The sequence below is a fragment of the Phycodurus eques genome, chromosome 7, assembly GCF_024500275.1.
Source record: "Phycodurus eques isolate BA_2022a chromosome 7, UOR_Pequ_1.1, whole genome shotgun sequence".
NCBI classification, from domain to species: Eukaryota; Metazoa; Chordata; class Actinopteri; order Syngnathiformes; family Syngnathidae; genus Phycodurus; species Phycodurus eques.
Window position 1 is genome coordinate 3,557,784 of NC_084531.1, and position 18,740 is coordinate 3,576,523.

At 39.9% G+C, this 18,740-nt stretch overlaps 1 protein-coding gene across 1 annotated transcript in view; it reads left to right on the forward strand.

Moving 5' to 3' along the window:
• The first annotated feature begins 1,268 nt into the window (after positions 1-1,268).
• LOC133405249 (alpha-2-macroglobulin-like protein 1) overlaps positions 1,269-18,740 on the forward strand; it is a 30,223-nt gene continuing 12,751 nt past the window's right edge. The window contains exons 1-22 of the mRNA XM_061682065.1: positions 1,269-1,380; positions 2,487-2,539; positions 4,637-4,657; positions 5,060-5,228; positions 5,323-5,407; positions 5,762-5,879; positions 5,962-6,076; positions 6,164-6,273; positions 7,023-7,178; positions 7,923-8,159; positions 8,296-8,359; positions 10,286-10,431; positions 10,552-10,701; positions 13,053-13,250; positions 13,921-14,005; positions 14,351-14,474; positions 14,606-14,831; positions 15,250-15,376; positions 16,457-16,578; positions 17,043-17,094; positions 17,995-18,078; positions 18,168-18,344. Coding sequence (XP_061538049.1) covers positions 1,290-1,380; positions 2,487-2,539; positions 4,637-4,657; positions 5,060-5,228; positions 5,323-5,407; positions 5,762-5,879; positions 5,962-6,076; positions 6,164-6,273; positions 7,023-7,178; positions 7,923-8,159; positions 8,296-8,359; positions 10,286-10,431; positions 10,552-10,701; positions 13,053-13,250; positions 13,921-14,005; positions 14,351-14,474; positions 14,606-14,831; positions 15,250-15,376; positions 16,457-16,578; positions 17,043-17,094; positions 17,995-18,078; positions 18,168-18,344 — 2,710 coding nt within the window. The 5' untranslated portion in view covers positions 1,269-1,289. The remainder of the gene's footprint in view (positions 1,381-2,486; positions 2,540-4,636; positions 4,658-5,059; positions 5,229-5,322; positions 5,408-5,761; positions 5,880-5,961; positions 6,077-6,163; positions 6,274-7,022; positions 7,179-7,922; positions 8,160-8,295; positions 8,360-10,285; positions 10,432-10,551; positions 10,702-13,052; positions 13,251-13,920; positions 14,006-14,350; positions 14,475-14,605; positions 14,832-15,249; positions 15,377-16,456; positions 16,579-17,042; positions 17,095-17,994; positions 18,079-18,167; positions 18,345-18,740) is intronic.

Genomic DNA, 18,740 nt, shown 5'->3' on the forward strand with positions numbered 1-18,740 from the left:
CTGTAGGTATGAATGTGAGTGCAAATGGTTGTTTGTTTCTATGTACCCTGTGATTGGCTGGCGACCAGTTCAGGGTGCACCCCACCTCTCGCCAGAAGATAGCTGGGATAGGCTCCAGCACGCCCGCAACCCACATGAGGATAAGCGGTACGAAACTAAATAAGTGAAATTGGATCATGTCAAAGGGCGCCCCTGATAATGTCTTTGTTGGGAATCACTGCTCTATTGATTCTCTGGATTGGATTTAAGGAAGCAGGGAGCAGGGCTGACTTAACTTGTTGGTACAATGAACATGACTCGGCTGGAGCTGTAAACATGACCAAATGTCTGATGTGAAGTTTGCTCTTTGTTTGTTTATTTGTTTGTTTTTAAGCTCTGGCCACAAAACTTGATAAAGTTGTTCTTAGAGAGGAATTCAGATCATGAACGTTGACTTAAAACTCACGATTTCTTTCAATTGTACACGATAAACAGATGTCTGACATTTCACTCTTCAATATTTTGCTAAATTTGCTGTCTCGAAAATATTCAGGTTATGTGACACCGAAGTTGTTTCCCAGCGCAATTTTTGTCTTCTCTCCATCCGTGCAGCATCTTTGCGGTGACTGTGAGCTCCCAGGTGAGCGGAGGTGCGCAGGAAACCTTGTGCGCCGTCATCCAGGGCCCCACGGAGCTCGTCACGTTGACTGTCACCTTGGACATGGACTCTGGCAGCAGTGTCATCCTGGAGAAGGAAGTCAAACAGGACTTTTACCAGTGCACAAACTTTCAGGTCTGTCATCAACCCAAGTATATTTATTTACTTATCCAGCTATCCATTTATCCATCATTATGTACCAAATTATGTATCTGGCGCCATGAATGCAAAGCTATCAGTACGGCTCTTTGGCAAATAACTGCTCTGGACTGTGTCCCACCACAGCAAGTTGGTTTGCAACCAAACACGTGGACCAAAAAGCGCCCCTCACAAATTTTGGAAGCTATCTTTTGTTATGTAATAACAGCCCCATTTGCATTGTGAAAACAAGTGAACATATGCTTGTGAGTATAGAGTGATTTCATAGTTGACCCCGCAAAGTGGTTTGCTGTTACAACACAGGGGCTTTGCAATAGACATTTTTAATTAAAATTACATTTAAATTAAATTAAAATTAAAATTAAAATTAAATTACAATCTATCTGTTGTCCTCTCTGTCTGACGTGTGTGATTCTTGGCGCCGTAGGTCCCAGCAGTGCGCACTAATACTGTGGCAACCATAAATGTCACTGTTAAAGGGAAGAGTGACTCCATGAACAAGAAGACCAAAATCCTCATTGTGCCCGCCGCTTTTATCCACATTATCCAGACTGATAAAACTGTCTACAAACCTGGACAGACCGGTAAGTATCACCACGATCAAAATATTCAGAGTTGAGAACTGTTTCGAGGTAGAATAGCTCGTTGCTGTATAACCAGCCTATCTCTACACTGTATAACAATACATTTACAATAGTAGTAATTCTGTCATAATTCTGAGCCAGAAGAGCCGATTGTAGCCTCATTTTATTAATTTATTATGATATAATTAATAAACTAGTTAACATTTATAATTATGTATAATAAGTAATAATTACTTCATATTAAAAAAAAATAATGTAAATAATTATTATTAATATTAATTAACCCTCTACTTGACTTGGAGGAAGGTGTAAGATATTAAACATATTATTCCATTTTATTCCAGGACTGTCAAAATTGACAGCGATGTGCAGTCTTTAAGACAAACACACCATAAACCACCAAGATATATTTAGCATCAGAAACATACATCTCTTTTCATAGCAACGACTGGATGTATATGTTTTCATATGAAATATATACTTGATATTTTGAACAGGTATGACGGACATATTTATTACTTTCACATCTGCGTAATGGCTCTCTAGGACAAACTAGTTAATTGTCAATTTTGTTACTCAGCTTGTTTCATTTGTATTTTTGCTACTTACAGTGTACAATGGAGAACAGCCAACATAATTATGTTGCAGATTAAAAATCATGAAATGCATGGGATTTTCCTCAGATCGCGCTGAATAATTTGAAAGCAATAATATACACTACAGTCTACTGTATGTGTATTTATTACATTCTCATGATGAATACATTGTGAAATGCGTTATGTAATACACTGGTCCATGTAATTATTGTGTTACTAGTCTGTGGTGAAAAAGGTTGGGGCCCATAGCTGTACAATATGTCTTTTCACAAGGCAGAAGACAGAATAATAGTTCCTTTGGCTCCTTTTTACTCTCATCCTCTATTCTAAACTTTGTTAGACAAATGTATTTTGCACGGTAATTTTGTCTTTGAGAACCATGTTTTGAGGCATAACACGGAGAAAAATGTCCTCTTTCCTTTTTGCTTTAATCTGATATTTTACCTTTATGTCATGTATTTAAAGCAATGCTTGAAGACTTTCTTATTAATTTCCTACATTCCTGTACAGTGCAATTCCGAATCGTTTCCATGGATTCCGGTTTCATCCCTGTGGACCGGATGGTAAGTTTTCAACTAGTTTTTGTCTTTCAAGGGGTTGTTAAACTGAATGCAAAGGTGAACTTTGTCTGTTGTGATTTCTGGTAAATGTTAAGTACAAGCCTCTGGTTTTGCTTAGGACTGTGGGATGTGAAAGGAGGGCTCTTTGTTGGTTTTTGAAGCCAGCGTGGGTGTGATGCGCTGTGTGGAGTAGTGTGATAAACATGCTGTCAGTTCATTTGCCTCACACTGCATCTGACCCAAACATCTGAATCAATACAGGCTCAAGGCCTTTTCCATTAGCGAGGAGACAATCTGCCGTGCATGATGAACATCTGACAAAAGGAATTAAGAGTAGTGCACCAAGTTTGGGTTTTTCTCTTTACCTTTTGCCCCATGGTGTATAGCGGTTTACCTACCAGATCAGTCTTTTGCTTTTATTTGAATGGAAAAACAGCCAGCTAGAAACCAGGGTGTTGTTTTTTGATAGTATGAATCCCTTATCTACTCCTCCAAGGCCAAACGTAAAACTCAAACATGTTTGATGGAAAAAAATGTGAAGCTCTAATTCTGCTATTTCTCAAAATAAATAAATAATAAAAAATTAAAAACATTCTCGGCACCATTGCTCATTAAATTCAAACCCAATCTGAGAACAAAATGTGCAGAACAGTATGCACTGGAACTTTTCTCAGCCTTGACATTTCCTCTGAACCATGATTTATTTACACGTTATATAGAGATTCCTATGATATTTTGTACCGTCAAGTCCTCAGTTCCTTCTTTGGCATTTTGGCTCATTGACATATTTCCACACAATTTGTGAGGTGAAAGAACAACAAATGAGAACACATGTCAATCTGTATTTACCTACCAATAAATACACTGTTTTCCAATTTATTAGTTATCTGGTGTAATGTTCATTTCCCAAAATAATCAATACTGTTTTTCTGTCCAAGTTTTAGGCTATAAAAAAAACATTAAAAAAAATATTTAATATATTATAAATCATCATATTTCTGTCATTACATTCATCAATTAAAATGAAAAAAAATTAAAAAGCTATTTCGGCCAAAAGCATCAAATTATTTACATAGGAGCCCTTCTTTAATATCACCTTAACAACGCTCTTATACACTGCAATAATAAGTCCAGAGCCACCAGCAGCTTCAAATACCCGTTTGCTGCTCATCAATGGTTTTTGAGCAGCTGCTTTCCTAATACAATGCATTGGCCGAACAGAACTTAATATGGACAAGCCTGTTTGGTTGCTGAATCACACACAAATTTAACAGTAGGCCCTAAAGTGATTTTTTTTGTTCCAGTGTTTTCACCACCAACACACAACAATGTTGCTGGTGCTTAAACTACTGTAGGTAGCGACTGCACTAACTGGCTAGTTATAGTGTACGTATGGTATTTTCTGCCAGAGTGACATGTTAATCTCGTCTCGAGAATTTGGAATGTTCATCCCTGCTGGCTAAGTAAAATAAAACGGCTTAAGCTGCAAGCATGTACTGGCTCATTGTAGCCGCAAGGTGGAAAGATTACTTTGGAAATGTAGTTGGTAACAATTACAAGTTACTCTGCTGAAAATGTCAAAAAACAAAATCACAGACAAACTAATGGATTGCACCGTCCAGGTCCATCCATCTTTTCTCGTAACTGCTTATCCTCACCAGGTGTGCTTATAGTAATTTACAATGCTGTGGCCAGTAAGTTACTATAAACCTGATGACACTCCTTCGTGACAACAGTGTTAAGTTAATGTTTTGCTTCATCGTGGTGCTGATGAGTTAGATGAGGTAAACAGGAGCTCTTTGGATTTCAGAAAAAGTAGGCCAGGTAATGCTTATTTTAGCATCACTTAACATCCAGCAACGCTGACCGGGATGTCACTCTGTTGCACACAACCCACAGCCAGGGTTTTATGAAAAAAAGCGCAACATGCATGTAACGCGAGAGTGAAATAAGACACACATTTAATTAACTCTGGGTAACATCGACACGAATGATCAATGTTGTGGTTATAACTGTAGAATTTACAGTAATGTCTGAAGATGTAGTGACATATTTCACCAGCAACTAATGAGTTTGATTTTTGTTTTTGTTCTTTTTCAGTACACAGTGGTGGAGCTTCAGGTAAGAAGCACATTTTGAGCCACACCGACACATTCTGTTCGCTTGAGTGGTTATTGGGAGCCACAGCGAAAGGGGGATTTTGTTGCGTTTGAAACCTGATATAATGGGTTTGTTTCCTCAAGGGGGATTTCACTGAATCACGGGTATGAATCTCCAGGAGAATCTTGCTCAACTCACTCACACAATTAGCGATTTAACACAGCATACGGTGGAAACAGTTTTTTATTCAATCAGCTATTAGACAAAGCTGGACATTGTCACCAATCATGTGCTACAGAAAGTAAAACAGAAAGTAAACATTGTCCCTCTTCAGGTTGTTTGGTGATTGTGACGATTCTACCCCAAACGAGACCACTACAGCGTCAATAAGCGCACTTCTGTCTTCTGTCTGTTTTAATGTAGGATCCCAATTCCAATCGAATTGCTCAGTGGTTGGATAGATTTGTTGCCGCTGGAATCCTTGATCTTTCCCATCCCATGATTCCAGAGGCAGCACAAGGAACCTATGTAATCACTGCCACCACAGACAAAGGAGAGAAAATCTCCCACAGCTTTGACATCAAGGAATATGGTCTGCTATAGTTGCTATGCAATTGTTGTGCTCGACTGTATTAATTTAAGGTTCCTTTTTTGTTAATGTTTCTTTATTTTGATTTTTCTTTTAGTTTTGCCCAAATTTGAGGTAACTGTCCACCTCCCGAGTGTGATTACAATCCTGGACCAGCAGGTCACGCTGAAGATTTGTGGAAAGTGAGTGTTTTAGTGTGACTTTGCTTCTTCGTCGTCGGTTTCTGTCAGGCAGGAAAGCTACAGGGAGATTTTGGAACTTTTAGGTTGTGAAAAAATGTTGGTCTGAAAATCATGTTAATGGAATAAGAATTTAATGTAATGCCATACTCTTCAGATTCATCAGTGATACGTCTTATAATATGTGTATAAGCAATGTAGTGCACGCATTTTGTTGTAGTCAGTCTCATATTTCAAGTTTTGCTTGCTTTATCACCTGTTTTTGGTGGAATTGTCAGCAGACAGCAATCATCATTGATGTTAGTTATAATAAGATAAAAATGTCTGCATGAAATTAACTTGTGCTTCTCCCTGCAGATACACTTATGGAAAACCAGTTGTTGGCTCAGTCAAGGCGGTGTTTTGTCGGAATGCTTTTCACTTTTACTGGCGTGCCATATTACGGAAAGACCTCTGCAAGACATATAAACTGAGAGTGAGTCGTTGACATAATACTGTTAACTGTTGCTTCATGTAAATCCATGAACCTTTTGAGTCTAAAAGTGACACTCTTCTAGACCGATCGCAGTGGTTGTGCTACACAAATGGTGAGCATGGCAGACTTTGCCCTCAACAAGAACTTCTATGATGATAGTTTTGTGGTGGATGCCGAATTAGAGGAGCATGGCACAGGTAAGATCGTGGAATGTTTTACTTACCATAATGTTCATTCTATGTCTCGATGCCTTGGCGTAATCTATTATCATATTTCCCGTTTAGGGGTGATCCTGAAGGGTACAACGCAGGCAAGATTCAGTGCCCTTATCAGAACAGTCACTTTTGAAGATGTACCTCAAGCATACAAGCGTGGAATCCCATTTGAGGGAAAGGTAGTCACTTTTTTTTTTAGTTATGAAAGCCGGTATAAAACCATGTCAATCCAATGATCAAAAGGATAAATTGCATTGGATTGCGTACATTGATAGTTTTTTGTTTTAGGTTAAAGTTTTAAATATTTACAAATTCATCCAAATACTTTTGCATCTCTGAAAATAGATGTACTTGCTGAAATTCCGAAATGAGAAATACCATTTTTTTTTTTTTTTTTTAGAAATCTCTAAAAGGTGAAAATCAAAACTTCAATCACATCTTAATTGTTTAAAATCCATTGTGGTAGTGTATTTATGTGATTTTTACGTGATGATTGGGTCCATTATCGTGATCAAATAGTGCTACTGAAATGCTTGGCTGTTTTAGTTTTACATACAGTATTTACATAGAGATGACGGAGCAACATCTTGTTTAAATTTTACATTAATGTTGGGAGTCTCTTGAGGAGCTCGTAGATCAAGCAAAGGAGGTCAAGATGGTGGCGCGCTAGTTATCGCTTTTTGGAGTAACTTATCACGGTCTCCTCCTGTTCAGGAGCCAGGATGCCTCTCAAGTCTCCAAAGTATTAACGAGGCCCAACCATACTTCACCACATCACTTATATAAGCTTGCTGACATGCACGATGTTGACATATTTCATTTTGTAGGGTATTGAATTGACTTTTTTAAGTTTCACGAATGTTTGTCCACTGGGAGAAGGCATAAAATGTTGAACTAAACATTTTGTCCTCATTCATCTTGTTTGCAGGTCAAAATGACTGGTCCAGACAGAAAACCTGTGGCCAATGAGCCTGTCTACTTAATCGCCCCAGACTCAATTACCTTAACACTCACCACAAACACAGACGGCGTGGCCTCGTTTTCACTGGACACCAGCAACTGGGGGGATTATGTCAATCTTCAGGTTTGTGACTCCTCTGTTTTAGGCAACTGTGGTACATACTGAAGAAATAAAAACATTTTTTTAACCGACATAGTCACAGGCTAAATATGCCAAGCTCAACAGTATCAAAATATGTCATCATAAACTCTGTCTGATGCTAGTGATGTGAGCAGGTGTTAGCGGCTAACAACACAAAAGGCTAGTCCAGACACCACCAATGTAGCTCTGGTTGGTATGGTAATGCAAGGCTCCTCATTCATTAAAATGCTTTCGCAGCTATTATTTTAAGGTGATATTACTACTTATCAGTGTTTTTATCGGAAAACATTAGTTGAAGCACAAAATGTATACCATGGAAATAACAGTAAGATTATACTCTTTGATGTGACACTTTCTTTAAAAAAAAATGCAGCTATAAATAACCGATACCGTCTTGATTCATTACAAAAACTTTGCAACTGAAATATATTTTGTAACTATACAGCAGACGCAGCAATGATTCCTTTTCCTGGTCTTGTTGCATGGTTTCCTGGCCACTTGTTAGGCAGAAACAGGAAGTCAGACAAACACACTCAGGAAATTACTCCAAGAACAACATGAGGAATATGAGATGATGACGTATGTTTAAAAATAAAATATATTTGAAAGAAAGAAGTATATCAGAAGTATCTAAGTCAACTTGGCCGAACCTAAATTCAAGTCGCTACTGTTGCGTTAACGCTTCCTCTCATGAATTTCACTATTGTTTTGTTTTGGTGTTAATAGGCCAAGTCCAAACTGGTTGAAGATGATGAGCCATATGTTCCAGGTATTCGGAAACCAGAGTACGGGACAGCTTTCCACAATGTTTCTCCCTTCTACTCCAAGAGTAGTAGCTTTTTGAAGCTCATGCAGGTCAGCGGGACGATCTCCTGCGACAAAAATGCCGCAGTAAGAGCCAAGTACATCATCCAGGGAGAGGAGCTCAAGAAGGGACAGGAGACCCTTGACTTTTTCTATTTGGTGAGTCCAGTTACTGTCAGTATTTACAAAGTCAGTCTTACTAGAAATGTTATCACTGTGTACACTGAATATACAATTCCAAATGTCTGTGTGGGAAAACTCACACTTGACTTCTTATTGTGTGTGTACTTCTAAGGTGATGTCCAAAGGTGCAATCATGCAGCACGGTCATCTCCAAGTGGCTGTTCGCCTGGGTACAGGTAATTTAATTTGACAGTCACTTTTTTTTCTTTTTCCTACCTGCGTGGATTTTTACTGGGTATGCTGGATTCTTCGCACATTCTAACGATGTGGTAGTTTAATCAATAACTCTCAATCCGGGGTGGCCAAACATTTTTTTCACCGAGGGCCACCTGGAAACTATTAAGACTTCCAAACGCAATCCATCAACCAATTATGTATTGTTTTTACATACATTCTAGTTAGTTTGAAACATCACAGCATTCTGCTGAAGGTGACAAGGTGAATAGTTGAGTATTTTTCAGGATTTTGGGGTGGCTCGCAACATTGAACCATACATAACAAGAGCAATCTGTAGGAGGCTGAATTTTTCAAAGCAGTTACTTAAGGATCATTAATGTGAAACGTACACAAATAGGACCTTGACACAGAGCAGAAAATAGAGCAAATGATCTGAAACATAATTATCCTTTCTTAACCATTATTAAGAGTAATTTTGTTATTATTATTTTAGTTGTAAATAGTTAATAGATTTGCTTGGTTTTAGTCTAGTGGTTGATGTTGTTTACTTACCAGTCAAACATGCTCTCTAATCTGATTTCCTTGGGCTCTATTTTCGTGACAGGCATAAATCCAGTCGGGCGGGCGCCATAAATCTAGACAGAGGCAGGTTAGACTGGGTTTTCGCAATTTTGCAGATGTGTCCAAGTTGATGTATTTAAAAAAAGGGTCGGTCTGCACCGTTGTGGGAGTCAACACAGTTGACTTCATTCCCCTAAAATATGGCGCACTCACAGCCTTGCCTGGAGACATCACCGTGCGGAAGAGAACGCAGCGATCCGTGCGTGAGTGGAGTGTTGTCACTGCTCTTGGCGGGTGCGGCAACAGAGAACCTGACCGGGTACCCTTTAAATTAAATCTACATACTGAGCTGATAAATGCCGACAACTTGAATATGTTCGTGGACCCCCAAACGTTTGCATGTCCCCCCCCCTCCTCATAGCTGCGTGCCGGACAGTGGAATGATTTAAAAAATATATAATAATCATGGCGGCACGGTGGCCGACTGGTTAGAGCGTCAGCCTCACAGTTCTGAGGACCCGGGTTCAATCCCCGGCCCCGCCTATGTGGAGTTTGCATGTTCTCCCCGTGCCTGCGTGGGTTTTCTCCGGGCACTCCGGTTTCCTCCCACATCCCAAAAACATGAATTAATTGGAGACTCTAAATTGCCCGTAGGCATGACTGTGAGTGCGAATGGTTGTTTGTTCCTATGTGCCCTGAGATTGGCTGGCAACCAGTTCAGGGTGTACCCTGCCTCCTGCCCGATGACAGCTGGGATTGGCTCCAGCACGCCCGCAACCCTAGTGAGGAGAAGCGGCTCAGAAAATGGATGGATGGATAATAATCATGAATATGATAATAATTAACAATAATTATAATGATGCGTTCAATGAATTGATTTCTACAATGATTCAGAGGGTTTGATGCCCGCTGTTTACATATTTATAAATAGAATACATCTGACATCCACCACACATGTCCGCGGACCTAAGAATCTTTCTGCTTCTGCCTCAACCAAATTCAACAAAATCGCGTTTCACCAGCGGTCTACTTGGCGCCAAAAATTAGATGTGGCCCCAGCCGACGTTAGTTGAGACCCACTTTCTACCACTAAATTGCCACATGGGCCTGGCGCATGTCAAAGGACACATCCTCGTTGCGTGAGTACGCTCAGCTTTGCGCAGACCGGTCTGCCAAATTGGCAAATGGGCACTTGGAATTGCACGAAAATAAAGATACGCCACTTTTTGTGCTGCGTCGCAGATGCGCCAACTCTGTAAATGGAGACCATTATGTGAAAACCATTAAGAGTAACCCTTTTTTATTGCTTGAAACATTTTAGTTACATTCTACAACATTTCCCATTTTGTTCTTACGTCTGTCAGTGAACAAAGGAGAGTTGTCCATATCCCTCCATGAAGTGATCAACCTGGCGCCGTTTGCACAGGTTGTAGTTTACACTGTGTTGCCTGATGGCGAGGCTGTGGCAGACAGTCAGGATTTCCCCATCCAGCTCTGTCTCAAGAACAAGGTTGTACCTGGTGTTATTTTTAAATACACAAACAAATGATAAATACTTGAGTTTGAATGGAATTAAGATCTTTTGAAAACTGGATTTATCGCCACTGACCCACTGTTGTCCTCTGTACAGGTTTCTCTTAAGTTCTCGTCCCTCCAAGAGCTTCCATCAGAGAAGACCACATTGAAACTCCAGGCTCAGCCAGGCTCTTTGTGCTCTGTGAGAGCCATTGACCAAAGCATCCTACTGCTGAAGTCAGAGAGGGAACTCACTGTTGACTATGTAAGATCCCTTCAACTTCATACCAAGACACGTCTCACCCCCTGTATATACATTCATTTCTACAACACTGACTTTATTGATGGTGACACAGCAATCAAGTCACTTCACATCAGGAAGGTTCAGGGCTCAAATCTGTTGGCTTGGGCCTTTCTATATGGAATTTACATGCGTCCCTCCGCCTGTGGGGGTTCTGGTTCGACACGCCGGCTTGGTCCCACTGTCTAAAATCATGTACACCCATACTATGTATCGATGCGCAGCGACGTAAGATTACTGGCTAGATTACTAGAAGGCACGCTTAGTTACTGTCGTCCTTACTGTTTTTCATTTGCTTGTTTTATATTTATAGTATGATGATTTTTTTTCATCCAAATTACTGTATAATTACTGCATCATTACTGTAATTTACTGCATTTACAACTATTGTGTTGATGATAGACTATGGCACATTCTGACTTGCTTACAAATTCGGGTTACATTGTGAGAATGGAACTCTGTCGTAAACCAAGGCGCCCCCTGTATCTTATTTTCACTGAAGACAAGAAGACTAATTTTTAAAAAGCTAATTTTCCCTCACTTTGGTTAAGAGAAGAAAAAAAATCACTGGCCACATTACTGTAGAAGCCTTTTGGATTAGAGATGAAATGTCTTCTTCAACCAAGTCCAGTTGTCAGCAGTTCATCTTTGGCAGATATACACATTTTTTAAACAAATCTATTTCCAGACAAAACAGCATTCCCACATGCTGTAACGTGCGATGTAATCATGAAATGTAAAAATATTTTTCATTTATATCTCAAAGACAATTTTCTCTAGTCTTTTACACACAGTAAAGTATACACGGTATATTTGAATCCAAAAAGCTAGTTTATTTTTAGCCTTGTTGCGTGTCTGTCAACGTAATACTGTAAATATCTGACCGCCAATAAAGCTATTTAAAAAAAAGCAACTTATCGGCGGTGTGGGACAGACAACATGTAATGCGTTGATCAGACAACAAGACAAAAGTTGGTCTTTCACGATTGCACTTGCACATGTCAGACTACTGCAATAAAATTATTGCATTCCGTCTTTTACGATCACGGGGCTTTATCTTGTCAACTCAAACGTGATAGTAGACACTTGTTACCATGGCGACGACATTGCGAAGCGTGTATTATAAGAACAAAATGGGGAAAAACGTGTGGTGGTGGTCACCGGTGCTCGGGAGAGGACGTTCATTTAAGGCTTGCTTTAGGTATGTTCACGTACTTTTAATACGATACGGCTCGCAAGCAGACAACAAAACATTTTGTAGACTAGCAAGCTAGTGCTAGCACTCACGGTTGTACGTAAACATGCCTTTGTTCTGTCGACTCAAGCTCTAAAGTTTTGGTGTGTGTGAAGTAACTGAATTACAATAAAGTAATTTCATTACAGTAAGTTAGCAACCATTATTTCTGTCACATTGTAATGTTGGTTTGACCTGACTGATTAGAATACATGATCTGACGAGAGAATACTTTGAAGATACTCACTATACAGTACATAATTATATTCAGGAAATGAACAAGTCATTCAAATAGACACATTGCTCCATCTTGTGATCGGTTCGGTTATCGTTTTTTTAAACTCGCTGATCGGTGATCGGCCCCAAAAATCCTGATCGTGTAAAGACTAGTAAATATTATGCCAAGAAAAAATATTTTGACATATTGTCTATTCAGCAATACAGTACCATATCTTATTACATACAGTATAATACAGCCAGTCACAAGGACTCAAGCCACGTATGACAAAACTTTGCATTTCTCTGCTTAATGCGGTGGCTGTCTTCCCCCAAATTTTCAAAGTATTCAGTTTATCTTCAGAAATATGTTTGTTTGCCTTTCACTAACAAAGCACAAAGCTCTCTTTTAAAAATGGGATACGAGCTGTCAGGATGTTTTGTGCGCAAAACCACGGCGACGACCTGCCAGTTTGTCGTCCTCCTCCCTAATCAAGTGGCCAACTGGCCACCACTTACAGATGCAAACAGCTGGCCACTTGAAATTACCACGAAGGAGGGGGGGTGGGAAAACAAGACAATGTTTTGCAAATGTAGTTTTCTTTGCTTAAAATGTTAGTAAAATGTCAATGCTTGTGTAGTCTTCAAGTATTGACATGGATAAATTTGCTTGAATAAAATCACGATGGGTGAAATTTAACCATGTTTTGAGTTATCTTGTGAAGAATGCAGATATTTTGCATTGAGATATCAGTCTTTAAAACCAGATGTCCTTGGCATAAATCCCATTCTACAACTACAAATCTAACTTTAATTTTTAAAGTTTGGTGAGAGTTTTAATAGTATTGTGTTTAACTCTGTGTAGGTGTACAGTCAGCTCCCTCTGCAGAAGCTGGCAGGATACCCGTATGAGATTGAAGACTACGAGCCATATCCCTGCCTTCCTGAGCCAATCCGAGAGCCTCAACCTGAGCTGTTGGTGGCTCCAGAACCGCGGAGGAGCAAGCAGTCATTTTACTTTGGACCAACCAATCAGAAGAATGATGTCTACAACGTCTTTAAAGTAAGACTTGACCATCAAGTAGGCTACATTAAGTACTGACATTGACCTGCTTTTAACATTAGGGCATGTGCCTATCTCGCATGGAATTACTGTATAGTACAGGGCCCGTGGGCCACATGCGGCCTGCTCGCATTCTGTCCAGTCCACTGGCATGCATTAGTTTACAGGCAGATCTAACACAATCAACGCGGCCGATGCGGTTCTGCATCCCAGCAATGAGCCACCTGCTCAAAGCGGGGTCTATGTACAGTATATTTTCAAAGATTCAAGAAATTTTATTGTCATACCAACACACATTTACACGCTATGGCACAACAATTTGATTGGGGATGACCACTTCACCACCCGAGCCATTTTAAGATATTAAGTTAATATGACACATCAGGTTACCATATTGGTGTGACCCTCTACAAGATCCAGTTTCTCCCTTGGCACCCTGGGAATATGAAATGCCCACGGTGCCAACTGTGACACACCAGATTCATTGGTTTATCGATAAGGGATTTTGTTAAACAAAGATGTTTTGAAAAAATTAACATTTTGAACTTTGGAGAATGTGCATTTGTGTTCCAACCCGACGGTTCCCCAGGGCACAAAATAAGGTGCATCAAGGCAAGCTTCGATGAGATTAATTTTTTTGTGATTTGACAAATGTTTCTCTCTTTTCCAGGAAATCGGAGTCAAGCTTGTGACAAATTCTGATGTGAAGAAACCCTATGACTGCCGACGACGTAAATTAGAGTATTACTTTGATGGTATGTTTGCGACAAGCAAGGCATCCGAAGCCGACAATGTATTGTTTTCATTGAATTGTATTCTTCTGAAGAGCTGGAAATACTCTGCTTTGCTGGGAAAGGGCACAGAGTTTCATTCCTTCCACTGTGGAAATACAGCACACCGAAGAGTCACTGCCGGTGCATGTAACATAGCACCTCAGTACGCCAAAGCGCATCGTACCCCCTGCAGAAAACGGGGAATTGCTGTATTTGTATTTACTACTGATATTGTTCTCTATTTATTCAAATGTAGTGACAATGACTGTGATCTGACAGCTGATCAATGTGGAGTCCTATTAAAGGTAAATCTTTCTCTCTTATTAGCAAATTTTCCGGTTCCCAAGGCGATGCGAGGCTCTGGTGGCGGTGAGAAAAATATGGAGGAGAAGAAGGAGACCATTAGAACATCCTTCCCGGAGACGTGGATCTGGGACCTAGTTTCTGTTGGGTAAACACAAAAACTTGATTTCATTTAATCAAGTTTCTCTGTGTCACCGTATAATTTCTTGACTTTTCTAGCCATATTGTTCGAGCTCAAAGCTTTCTGTTTATTTGTCTCTTTTGTGTGCGCGTGAATAGAGGCAATGGTTTAGTGAATGTGGAGAAGACGGTCCCAGACACCATCACCAAGTGGGCTGCTGGAGCTTTCTGTGTCTCCTCTGTGGGCTTCGGTGTGGCGCCCACCACTGCGCTGACGGTCTTCCAGCCCTTCTTCGTCAGTCTTACGCTGCCCTACTCTGTCATCCGTGGGGAAGTGTTTACTCTAAAAGCCACCGTCTTCAACTATCTCTCCAAATGCATCATGGTAAACATCAATGAGTTAGCGATGGAATAAAAGCAATACAATTTTGAATAGGATTCAAAAGAATTGAAGTTTGGTTGTTTTATGAAATCTAACATCCCTTTCTTGGATCACCTACTTTTTAAGCACATAATAGCATTGGTAGAGCAGCCGCAATACCTCGTGTGTGTTAAGCTGTGTGCACCACATTGCCTGGACAAACCCTCCGTAAATAGCGGCAAATACAACGGCTATTTAAAGGAACACACACACATTAAAATTGACACTAATGTAAAAATTCTTCCACATTTTATGCTGTCTTTCTGGTGGTGTTCATGTTATGGCACCACATATAACTGTTGGAATTAGATCCTCCTGAACTAATTGATTTATTCGACTGTAATTGTTTGCTTACAGATACTGTCTGTGTGTGTGTCTGCAGGTGAAAGTTATGCTCGCTCAGTCTGAGATGTATAACTTCAGGAACTGCGACGGCTGCCAGTACAGTGTGTGTCTACGCGGTGATGAGAGCAGAACCTTCACTTGGATTGTCACTCCAACTGCCCTTGGTAATAATGACTACATCATTATACACCCGATATCTGAACTGAAAACGAGCAAGGATATGAAAAGATGAAGTGGATGCGATCTGTGAGACAGAATATCAAGAAGTTGTAGTTTCCAAACTATAATTGAGGTAAAGTACATGAGTGGAGGCAGCATGCACTGAGGCTAGTCTGGTTTACTTGGATATTGATATTGTTCAAGTTAAAAGTAGTCATCACAATCATTTAGAGCAGCTGTTCGCAAACATTTTCCACCATGTACCACCTCAAAGAATACCTAGCGCTCCAAGTACCACCATAGACGTAAAGGTCGTATAGGAGGAAAAAAAAGGGTACTTAAGTACACCTCTATTTTGGATAATTAAAAAAAAACATGCAATATCACATATTATATTGCAAATGTTTCTCCATGAAAAAATAAAATAAAAAATACAAATGGATGATTGGCATTTATACACTATGAATGGTATGTTACCGTGTGTACCGAGGGAAAACTATACGAACAGAGTACACGGAACCATTACAAAAATGTGTCTCAAACTGAAAGGGAGAAAGGGAATGACAATGTGAAACAAAACTGGATGGATTATGGTACAAACATTGTATTTGGAGCACAAGCTGGCCGGAAAGCGGAGGAGTTTTAATTGCTTCTATCAAGCAGCGACGAGGACGAGGCGCTGCTGAATGTCAAATCGTGCTGTCCATCTCCTCTTCGAGGCATGCTGACAATCACTTGTACTAACACGTCAGGTGGCATCTCTGATGAAACACTTGGAAACCTTTTCCTCAGGGTCTGATCTGTACTTGGCCTCAGTGAGAACAATTTCGGGATGTGAAAGACAAGGAGGGGGTGGGAGATAAAGAGGTATGGGGAGAGTGTGCATTGTAAGGAAACAAATGGGGATTAATGACAGTGAATAAGACAGAAATCTGGGGGAGAAAACAAGATTCAGAGGAAGTGGGCAGGATAAACCCTAAAAATAAATTGGACTGGAAAGCCGTTCATGGTAAATTTGTTGAAGGCTGGACTGAAGATGCATGCCTTAACATGACCTCTGAATAAGACTGTTTGTTTGCACAAAGGCAAGGTCGACCTGAAGGTGAGCGCCGAGGCCCTGAAGACCAACTTGCTGTGTGGCAATGAGGTGGCTTCTGTCCCTGACGTGGGCCGTATTGACACCGTGGTCCGCAGCCTGCTGGTGGAGGTTAGTACCTCTCAGACACAACGTACTATATATTGTCATTTCAAAGCGCAACATATTGTAGCATTGTCATAGAATACACTGTCGTACAAATTTCTTACCCAATAAAAAACAGTTTCAACAGACATGCAACACAAACAGCTGACATTACATACGTGATTGATGATAAATGTCAGGAAACACCATTGAAATAAAATAATAATAATCAACAAAATAAAACATGACAGAGAATGACTGCCCAAACTGGAGCCCAAAACATTTTTTATTCCTTTCAGCAGCATGGCCTCTCTTCAATGCAATCCGTTTAAAAATAATTACATTCATAATAATTGAATTGAACACAGATGATCTCCAATTATGAAGGCGCACAAAGGATATATCAGCCTCTCGATGAACTACGTCTAATTTGAATAGTGTCTCTGTAATTCATTCCAGTTTAACATTTTCTACGTTGGTCTCCCATCTAGGCTGAAGGAACGCCTCAGTCAGTGAGTCACAACGCGCTCCTCTGTCCTGCAGGTGAGCTTTCCCATGTACAAGTTGTTTGGAAAATCTCGGACACAATTTTGGGGGTTTGAATTCAACTCACTGACATTTAGCAGCTCCTTGTTTTACACACATGAGTTTGACAAATTAATATTCATTGTCATTTTGTCACAAAATAGCAAGGTTTGTCATGCTCTAGGTTTGTCTGTATTGTTTTTGAGCGACCTATTTTCTACAGTTTTTTTTATATTGTAACTGGTTGTAATTGATAGTTATTAAATCGTTTCTTCCCATTAAATTATCAGGATAATCCTCACATTGATGGAAAAAGATGAGTTCCATTTGAAAATAAATGAATGATCCTGAAAGATCCAATTAAACTTGTTCAGACGCTCTTATTGTAGTCTTGTCTCATCAGAGATGAACACTCTCTTTGTGTGCAGGATCACAAGCTGTAATGACAAACCACAAATGCAAATCGCGCAATTGGCTGCAGTTTGAATTTAACATGGAAAATCCCATTTAACACGGTTTTATCAGATGAGGTTGTAATTTTTCATCTTGTCCCTTTTGGATCGAGATGAAATTTTAATGCTTCATGAAACTTTACCTCCGTCCCAGATCTTAAGATTGTAGCAGTTCTTCTTTAAATTCATTATTATTCTTTACAATAGTAACTTAAAGCAGTTTAATTCCTGCTGTACATTATTTGTTGCTTGTATTACACCACAACACAAAGAAACAGAACAACAACATTAAAGTAGTATTTTGAAATGTAAGTCTTGGTGTGAGTTCTCCCATTAGAGATGGAAACCTTTTTGGCCATATGAGATTAAATTGTTGTTATTTATTACTAAAGCACAAGTGGCCAGTATTTGTTCAAAGGTAAGTGATGATACTCACTCACTCGTTTTCTCTTTGTTTTGTTTCCAGAGGGACCAGTGGAAAAGAAAATCTCTCTTGTGTTGCCAGAGCTGTTTGTTGCTGGATCTGCCAGAGCATCTGTCTCTGTACTGGGTAAAAATACCTGTTGTTATGCTCTCAGACAGCATTTTCATAAAGGTCCTCCACATAGAACCCTCCCTCATGAGATTTTTTTACTGAAGGTGACCTGATGGGCCGAGCCATTAAGAACCTGGACCAACTCCTGGCAATGCCATATGGCTGTGGAGAGCAGAACATGTTGAAGTTTGCTCCCAACATCTTCATTCTCAACTACCTGAAAAGCACAGGTCAACTGACTGCTGAGATTCTGGACAAAGCGACGCGCTTCCTCGAGAGCGGTGAGTCATCATTCCCACCTTTTACAGAAGGGTTCACAAAACAAGACTATCCAAAACAGATCAACATATGGTACAGTAAAAGGCAAGGTCATTTTCATCATCAAAACAGCTTGAAAAGTAAGCTATGCTCAGTAGGTAGTTTAAATCGACCCGATAATGAATGTGTAAATATTTGTTTGCTACTTGTTAACATGACCTTGAATAATTATGAATACATGTGGCATAATTCAGACACATATTGTTTGCATACATGATGACAAGTGATTCTCAACGTATCGTACGTGCACCACGAGTGGTATGTGAGCTCCCTCTAGTGGTATGAGAAAATCACTGCACAGTTCAGTTGTATTTAACGTCAACATTTTGGCAACTTCAGTCTCGTGAGGATTAGCGTCA